At 30.7% G+C, this 10,352-nt stretch overlaps 1 protein-coding gene across 1 annotated transcript in view; it reads left to right on the top strand.

Moving 5' to 3' along the window:
• The first annotated feature begins 1,582 nt into the window (after nucleotides 1–1,582).
• Nucleotides 1,583–10,352, top strand: part of LOC119674910 — a 319,348-nt gene continuing 310,578 nt past the window's right edge. Inside the window, exons 1-2 of the mRNA XM_038086067.1 lie at nucleotides 1,583–1,591; nucleotides 1,775–2,645. Coding sequence (XP_037941995.1) covers nucleotides 1,583–1,591; nucleotides 1,775–2,645 — 880 coding nt within the window. The remainder of the gene's footprint in view (nucleotides 1,592–1,774; nucleotides 2,646–10,352) is intronic.

Raw genomic sequence — 10,352 nt, 5'->3', positions numbered from 1 at the left:
CGGACCAAAAATATAAAAATATGCACAAATTAGTTCTGAAATTATCTTAAGTCAAATTGCGGGAGATGAGTGACATAAATTTTTTAAATTTGAGCATGCATAACATAATTTCCTAGTGGGCGCTTGTATTTCTCTTCAAATCAAATCGATTAAAACGAGGTTAAAATTAAATGAATTGCACTTAGAATTCCTTTTCCACACCACCCTAAACTCTAGTTAGCCATATCGGCATATTTTTTAATCCCTATGTTGCTCTTCAAAATGACTCAGATGGAATAATTCATCAGATTTGCATCTAGCGAATTCAAAAGCCATTATGTGCATGAAATGAATTGTGGAACATGATTTCTTAACCATTCTTGATTAACACGAGCTTTATGAGAACGAGACCGGTACCGAGTCTTATTGGAAGATCTATGGTCTACAACTAAATTTTTTGCGTGCCCTAAAGCAATTTCCAAAACATTTTTCCAATAATAAGTCGCATTGATTTTGTTACCATGCTCTATGAAAACGATTGAAGATCGGCGGTCACAGCTATCCATACCCATTATTTGAGATAGAAAATTAATTTGGGTGGCCATTCGTAGTTCACATTATTCACTTTGAGGTGTTTGAGCTCACGCAATCACATTATTACGTTTGAGTTCCATTTTGAATAACTGAATAACTAAATAACTTTTGTTCTACAAAACTTAGACTTAGATGCGTGTGGTAGCTTATATAGATAGAATATAAACAGCTGTCATTTGTATAAATTTCACGTGGTTGGCAATATCATTTTGACGGGTATGCCTGTATGTAGTTGGTAACACTTCAATCGCGTAATCCTGTATATATATTACTATTTATAATATAAGTATCATATAATGTTAAACAAATTATAAACATTTGTTATTAAAATATATTTATTAACAAAATAAAATAATATATTTTTAGTAGTTAGCTGTTGTCGCCAAAACTTTCCATAGACTTTGGAAATTATACAAATTTCTATTGACCTGACCAAATGTTTGCATGAATAATTTATGATAATAGAAGCTCTCGTGTATAATTACGTATTATCCTTGAAATTACTAGAAGTTTATTTTATCAGTTGCTCTAACATAATATCTATTGTTTTACTTTTGTTTACACCTGGTACGTAAACATTTATTTTTTGACTTTTCTAATGTTTGATTATGCTTAAATTTGTATAAAAGAAAAGTCGGTTTGGGCATTTTTATTAAAGTATATTTATTTATGCTTATCTAAATTTACATGTATGACAACATAATTAAAATAGTTTAACATTTCTAATGAAATATTAATTGAAATAATATAACATATTGTTTAATATAATATATTTAATTAAAAAATAATACGAATTGCAGAATGTTGGTTTCTGTTAATGTACATACCTTAAAATGTTAAATTAACATGCTGGCTGCACATAAAATGTTACTAACAGAGCATTTGCAAAAAAATCATTATCTATTATATTTTAAAACTGTTAAAGTTTTTGATTATTTTATACCGCAAAGATACTTAACGCAAAAGTTCATTTATTGAGATTAGATAACACATACTATTAAGGTTTGTAATGCGTAAAGTAAGGAAACCTTATCTGAATTGCATAGTTTTTATATTTGCCAGGGTCGATGATATAAAATATAACAGATTTGTTTACAAAATTTGTTAAATATTTGTTATTGTTGGTTTTAATTAAATTTATTAAAATTTTACATATTCTTATCTTTAGCATTAAATACATATTTTTATATTTTGTTTACAGGAAAATTTGCGTGTAGCAGAACAAAAAAAACTTGAGATTGATCCAAAATATTTATCCATACTTGGTTTCACATCATTTTTACCGACCAAAAAATCTCAATATGATAAATATGAAATAATTGATAAGAACGCACAAGCAACACAGCAACAAAAACAAGAAACAGAAATTGTAGAAATTCATAATCTAGAACAGCATTCAACACAAAAAGATCTAGATAATAATGCTGAGAATGTTAGTGTAGAACCATCACATCGGCATACTAAAACACATGTTACTACAACACCATTTAATGGCACAAAATCCAATTTTTCAATTGTTACTTATGTGCAGGATGGTCAAGCACCTTCTGCTATATTACTTTCTCAACATGTAGCGGCCAAATTTCCAAATGAGTATCTACTCATTTATGATCTCGGCTTATCCGAGGAAGAATCACGTGCATTGAACACTTACTGCAATAGTTCAAAATGTTCGGTTATTGGTTATGATTTGTCTGTGTTTCCGTCATATGTTTCGGATCAACGGATGCATGCATATCGCCCCATTGTGATAAAAGACGCACTAATGCGTTCGAAGAGCATACTTTTCGCAGAAAATTATATGCGTATACGTGGATCTAGTCGTGAACTTTACGAGTTACATAGTAAGGTAATGGTATCGGGTGTTTTAGGCTGGAATACACCCACAGCTGTGTCAACGCGTACACATCCAAAAATGTTTGATTACTTTCAAACAGATGCTGATGACTTCTATTTCTTGCGTATGGTCGATTTAGATACAATTTTATTTACGGATAGTCTGTTCGTAACAGAAAAAATAATGCTGCCTTGGATAAAATGTGCCTTGACATTAGAATGCCTGGATCCAATAGGTGAGTGCGAACAATATAACAATAATTTTTTTAATTTTTTTTAATCCATAAATATAAATTAAAATTTTCGCATAAATTATATTATATTTGAGTAGACTTTAATAGTAAATCAACAGTAAATTTAGTGTGTACAGTCAATTGTATAAAAAAAATCTTGTATTTTGTAAATTAATATCAATGCGATAACTAACCATTGATGCATTAAGTGCGGTTCGTGCTGTGTTTATCTACGAGATAAAAAAATAAATCTTAATAGCTAACACAACACACAAGTAACCACAAATATGCATGCATAGAATGATAAAACCATTAAATCAAACTAGCTGGGTTTCCTGTTTTTTAGCCCACATCAAATCAAATCCACAACAATAACATTAATTTACATTTGAAATCCGATGCTAATAATACTAATAGAATATGTCATTAGGACGATCAAATGTCACATTATTTGATTGTGAAACTGTGTCAATGAAGACGATTCGGTTGACTCCATATGCTATATACTGTCAGCATTAGTTTGGTAAACAGTAAACCATAATGACTGCGTTCACTCTATAAAGTAAATAACTTTCTGATTGTAGGGTTTTATTCTTAAATCAAATTAGTTCAACTGATGAAACAAAATTTTGTCAATTCAATAGCTCTTAATTTGCAAGATTATTGTGTAGAGATATTTCTATATACACAAGTCAACAAATACAATATATGAATATTTTTGAAAATATTTATTAATATATAAAAATAACTATATAAAAAACAGAAGAAAAACTTTTATATTACACATTTTGCTACTAAATATATATAAATTCTTTCAATGTGCTACTTTCGAAGATAAATAGATACAAAACTTCAGCAGTTAAGTTCAGCATGAAATTAATGTCATTAGGAAAGTTTTTTTAGATAAAATTACTTTGCACACTTATTAAGCCATATTGTCAATGATAATATTGTTGGAATATTGTAGAATACGCCATTTTGCTTTTGCTCATGCATTATATTCTATTATTAATAAAAGTTTTGGACCAGCTACATCCACTACTACCCATAAGCATGAAAACAGTATACCTTTAATAAAATATTTATGCACTACCATGTCAAAGAGAAACCTTCAACAGCAAATATATTATTATATTGTATTAATAAGTGTGTTTGAGAGAAAAAATAGCATAAAGAACGGTCTTACATGATATAAAAAAAAACTTCTATATCAATAAGATAATGCCTCACAAATTAAAGTTATGCGCTTCTATAAAAAGTAAGATATAAAATCCCTAATTTATTTTTACCTGAGAATAATAACACCTCTCTTAGTTTTAGTATGAATGTTAATTATTTGAGTCTTATCTTTAACTACAAACACAGATAAATGACCAATTTGCCTGAAAGACTCCCTAAAGCAATGTATGCAGTTTACTGCAGAAGATGTGTGTTGCCCAGATGGGATCTTTAACCTCAGAATATCTTTTGGGTTTACACAGTCATAAGTGTACCAATCGTTCTTTTCAACGCAGTCTATAAGTAGCAAGCAACTGAAAAAGCTGTCTACCTATAGCTGTTTAACAAAACGATGGCAGCCCTGAAACTTACTACAGCTTTACCTATAGATAGCAACTGAAAAGGCTATCTACCTATAGCTGTTTAACAAAACGATAACGGCCCTGAAACTTACTACAGCTTTACGTTCCACTTTCTACAAAAGCTCATTTTACTTTATTCTATGGTCTCTGTGTAAGTTCTAAGTAGGACGGCAAGCTAATTTATTGACATATGGCACTCTTTTATCTTGAAATGGATTTTACCAGTCCCTATTTTAATTGACTGTATTTGTTTTTACGCTAACCTTTATCCGGATTTTACTCTCTTATACTCAGTTAAGACAACTGGAACTAGTTTTTGCTAACACGGTTAAATTGTACATTTTCGACTCTAAGTTAGATCACGGAATTGGCAGTAAAATATTTTTAAAAAAAATTGAATGTCAGCATTTCGTGAACCACTGGAGTGTGTCTTTTAGGCAGAAGTGAAAGCATTTCATTAATTAGCAAAACGTGTCCTGTCCTAAGCAACACGATTACCGATGTCAACTTCACAATCTTTTTGTCGGTATCAAGATTGCAATCTTCTTGTCTGTGTCAACATCGTCATCTTCTTGCCGATGTCAACATCGTCATTTTCTTCCGATGTCAACATCGAAATCTTTTTGCCGATATCAACATCGGAATCTTCTTGCCGATGACAACATAGTCATCTTCTTTAGGGATTTGTAAGCGAAATTCTTCGACAAAATATATTTTCTATTACATCCTCGTACCCATTGGTACAAGCTATAAGCACTAAAAAAATTTCGACTAAAAAACTTTCTTGTAAATCCTTCCCTTTTTTTTGACAAATTTCTTTGTAAACCTGGTTCAAGCATAATGGATCTCTCTCAACAAATTGACTATGCAAGTTAGTCTTCAACTCATATGGGTACTTTGACGGAAGTACATATTGAATAATTTTAGGATAAACGATCAACATGATGCTCTCAGAAATTTATTTCTTGGATAACAATCAAAAGATATTGAAAGCAAAATTTATTAAATCAGCAAGCAATTGTCTAAGACATGATTTTACTATTGCTTTTAAGACCTAATGTTAAGAATAATTCACCTTCTGCTCAAAAAGTATCCGGATTTGGTAACTACTCCTTAAGTAATAGACCTTTTTTAAAATTTTTTTTTGTTATGTTGGTACACCCTTCCTTGACATATGGTACAAATTTGAGCGCCATCTGTCAATTAGTTTGTTTACAGCAGCTGTTAATGCGAGACTACCTCAAGTGCATTTAGCAATTTTTACTATGGAAAATTCTTGTTGTACGCGATTTTTTGACCAAACACGGCACCGCTGTCATCGCTCAGGCACCATATTCGCCAGATCTGTATCTGTGCGACTTTTTCCTGTTTCCGAAATTCAAATTGTCCCTTCGTGGTAAGCGTTTTGAGTCGATTGAATCGGTAAAAGAGAATTCGACGAAGGAACTAAAAGCCATACCTTAACGGACCTACGAAAAGTGTATGGAAGATTGGGTTAAGCGTTGGCATATGTGTATCGCATCAGAAGAAGCATATTTTGAAGGAGATAAAATTAATTTGGAATAAAATTTAAATTTGTGTGTTTTATTTACAAAATCCGAATACTTTTTGAGCAGAAGGTAGTCGGTATTTCTTTTTATGTCAGCTAACTTTATGAGTCGGTATCTACCTAATCGCTTAAAATGTATCTATTGAAGAATGTGGAATTAATATGTACACATTGAAATTAGTTAAAATTATTACTAGCTATAGTTTGGTACATACAAATATTTACTATCTATGATAAATAAGAAAATATTTGTTTGAAAAAATAATCTGATATTAAAAGTTAAAGTTTTAACAGAGCCACAAATAATATGCACTTTGTAATTATCAGATATTATTATATAAAAATGCTAAGCAAAGTAAAAGAATATAAGTCCACTTCAAAAGAATATTTGTTTATCCATATCTCTTACTTTAACTATTAGCAATATTTAGCGATATTCTGAATCAATTAATTCTGCTATAGCAAAATATTTAATCTCGCTCGCATTATTACTATAAAATCGTCCGCTACAGTATCTTACGTATTATCTTATATGTACCATATATCATTCAAAATTTATTTATTTTGTTTAGAGCCACTTTTTAATTGATTTTTATACTTTGGGATCTTTGGAATTATGATCCAAATTCCAATTTTTGTTATTGTGTTAACGTATACTTTCGATCCATATATTTATGAATCAGCAGAATATTCAATGTCACTGGCGAATATCTTCTCAAGTGCAGTCGAGTTAATCACAATTGTAGGGAAAATATCGAAGTGGCTGCTGCTTTGTGATTGTTATTTTGTAGTGTTTATTATTATTTTATTTTTTTCTAGATTTTGCATTAATAGATACTTGCAAAAATACTCATATATAAAACGTTTCGTTTCTTATAATTAATAATAGTATAATGTGTTATGACTCAAAATGTTTTAATTTTTCTGAAATTATGATAGATACAAGTTAACACCCTGTATTACTATAACGGCACTTTGCCGTTACACATAATTTTTGTATCTCAAGTATGCGCATCCAAGAATTGCGCATTAAGATATTTCATAACGCCTACGCGCGTTTGTATATTTAATTTCAGTCAGGCTTACTGCCTGCACTTCTTATGGCAACAATGTTGCAAAAGAAAACAAAATTGTTTTCCTTTAAGACGCAACTATGTTGTGCAAAACAGATCAAGTATCATTTGAAATACTTGATCGATGAATTGTTCAATCATTATTGGACAAAGATATCGTCATCTGGCTACTGACGCCAAAGCTAAAGACGCTGACGAGGTGCTTTAGCAAATAGAAGCTCCAATCCTATTGGATGGAGAAAAGACGCTTCTAGAAAATTCTTAGGAATTTTAGAAGCTTGAATTCAATTGGATAAAATCCAATTTCTGATTTTCAATAACGACTTCAGGCATCAAAGGAAAAACTTTGAATTGTCAGTCGTTATAAAGAAATGAAACAAAACGGTTAAGCCTTAGCAAAGGTTAAACTAAAATAGTCGTTATCCAAAGTCTTTGGTCGGTCTTGCTGTCTTGAAACAAAAAGTTAATTATATTTTAATAACAACCGATATTCAACAAATATAATAGTTAAACTATGTCACAAAAATTGTAATTAAATAAATTAATTAAATATAATAAATAAAGTATATTTTTTAAAAAACTAAACAAAGAACCCGAACATTAATTGGCGCCCAACGTGGGGCTCGCGATTATAAAAAAATCTCTAATAATAAAATACGAGATTTCGCGAGTTTTAAAAACACACAGTGAACTCACGCAAATGTGAAAAAACGAGTGGCTCGCTTTAATAAAAATATCCCTAATATTAGAAAACGAGATTTTGCGAGCAAAAATTTTTAATGTGTAAATTTTTTTTAAAAAAAAAAAAATTAATATAAAAATATTCGGAAATTAATTGGCACTCAACAACTGTTGGGCTCGCGAATAAAAAAAAAAAATAATAATAAAAAATCTCAAAATAAAATACGAGATTTCGCGAGCAGAAAATTTTTGAATGTGCAAAATTTTTTTTAAATGGATAAATGTAATTATCCATAAAGTTAATATTAAAAACTGAAAATATTAATTAACAATAGTGATTAATAAGAACAGCAGTTAATAGTTAAAATTAACCAATTAATTTTGAAAAAAAAGTATTTCCAAGACAATAAATATTGGAAAGTAAATAAGAATTTTATTAAGAAATTTTTTAAAAAAAAAAAAATTAATAAATAAAAAAATTGTGTTACTTTAAAACACTTGTAATAACAACTACAAAAAATATTAGCAATCTTTGGACAAACCATGTCAAGAATCCAACAATCAGCGGCCGAACGTACTGAACGACGACCAGATGCTGAAGAGGAAAATATTTTAAACAGACTGAGAGAACGCACCGCATCAATCAAAGCTCATATACACCTAGACAGCATCTATGGTGTAGAAGGTGAACGGAACACTTCACCATTAAGCCCAAGTGTTTCCAGATTTTTTGAAGAATTCGCTACCAGAAGTCAACGCGACAGCAATCAATAACTTCTCTACAATTGATACAGAAGGTATTTCTTTACTTATGCTATTTATTAAAAATCAATGTACATAAATATATATTTATTAATGCATTAAAAACATACAAATAAATAAAAATAAATTTTTCATATTTAATAACAATTATATATACAAATAATATATTCTCTATCAGACAAGAAAGGTCTGTAAAATTTTTATAAATATAATAAATAATCCTGGAGGAACTAATAAAGAATTTCTCCAAAATGGCCACAAACACTACACCATCTTCTACAATAACTCAAGAGACGATCAGCAGATTGATCTCTGTTAATTTGTTATCCCTTAGGGAAGAAGTTAGGAGTTTGAAAAGTCAAATTCAAACACTGACTGGTACAAATACCGTGGTGGAATACGAACCACAGACAATAGACGAGACAATAACGTGCGACGAAAGTCTGGACGTAATAAAATCCATTCCAGAATTTACTGGAAATCAAAACTCTTACGTTAGTTGGAGAGAAGCAGCTCACAATTGCATGAGCCTCTACACCAGAGGTAGCCGAAAATATTTTGCTGCCCTAACAATATTAAGGAACAAAATAGTTCATCAAGGAAACGATGTACTAACCAATCATGGAACTGTCCTTAATTATGACGCCATTATAAGCAGACTTGATTTTGCTTATGCTGACAAGCGTCCAATTCACGTCATTGAACAGGAAATGAGTATCCTTAGGCAAGGCTCATCCACTGTCCTTGATTATTATAATCTGGTTAATAAAAAATTAACCCTTTTAATAAACAAAACAATAATGACTCACGGTAATGACTCGTCCATTACTCGTGAATTAAATAACAAAAATCGCCAGAACGCCTTAAGAGTGTTCATTACTGGGCTACACGCTCCATTAAATGATATATTATTTTCCCTTTCACCTACAGATTTACCTAACGCTCTAGCCAAAGCTCAGGAGTTAGAATCCAATAATTTGCGTGCAAAATTCGCATTCCAATTCTCTGATCAGAGAAAAACCTTTAATCAAAATAATTTCTCCAATAACTTGCGCTTTAATCGCGCAAATGTAAATAAGCCCAGGCAAAATAATTTCCCTAAGCCTGAACCAATGGATGTTGATGCATCCATACAACAAAGGCCACATCCTCAAAACAGACAGTTTCGAGGAAACAATAACAATTTCTGGAATCCAAATGGATCACCACAAAATCAAGGAAGGATGCAACGACCCTTCAACAATTTAAAGCATCGTCGCGAAAATAGCGAAAATAGCAATCAACCGCAGGCAAAGGCCCAGCGAGTTAATAATTTAAATGAGAACCATTTTTTAGGTCCAATATCGGACTCCCTTTCATTTACAGAAGGGACAAAGCAATAAATAAAAACCTCCAAATACTAATAGATACAGGTGCTACGGCTTGTTATATCAAAGCCGGTATCTATAAAAATAAACAAAAACTAAGCATAAAAAAAAGAGTAAAAACCATTAATGGCTATACAATTATAAGCCATTATCATATTGTTCATCTATTTGGACATAAACAATTATTTTACGAGATAAAAAATCTCGAATCTGATTTTTTAATAGGTTACAATTTTTTAAAAAAAACAAAAGCAACCATTGACATTGAGCATGGCTTGCTCAAATATGAAGGAGGTCTAGAAAAAATATATGACAGCAATACAAAAAGAGGCCGACAAGAACCAACGACTCAAACAAAAAATTATATAGAAAACTATATAAAAATACCCCCTTGGGATAAAGAATATCCTAAGGCGCCAGCCGAAGATAATACCGGCAAGAATAAAAAATTAACGACTCAAACAGAAAATTATATAGAAAAATATATAAAAATACCCCCTTGGGATAAAGAATATCCTAAGGCGCCAGCCGAAGATAATACCGGCAAAAGTAAAAAATTAAATAAAATTAAAAATTCAAGTAAATTGAATAATATTTCGGGAAAAATAAATCCTGAAAAGCCAGCCGAAGGTAATACCGGCAAAAATGAAAATAAAAATGAAAATATAAATGGGGAACAGTGTCGTTTACCCTTAACA

This window comes from Teleopsis dalmanni, chromosome 2 (genome assembly GCF_002237135.1).
Source record: "Teleopsis dalmanni isolate 2A chromosome 2, ASM223713v2, whole genome shotgun sequence".
In the NCBI taxonomy this organism is placed as follows: Eukaryota; Metazoa; Arthropoda; class Insecta; order Diptera; family Diopsidae; genus Teleopsis; species Teleopsis dalmanni.
The sequence above is the reverse complement of the archived record's forward strand: the minus strand, read 5'-3'. Positions and strand labels throughout refer to the sequence as shown.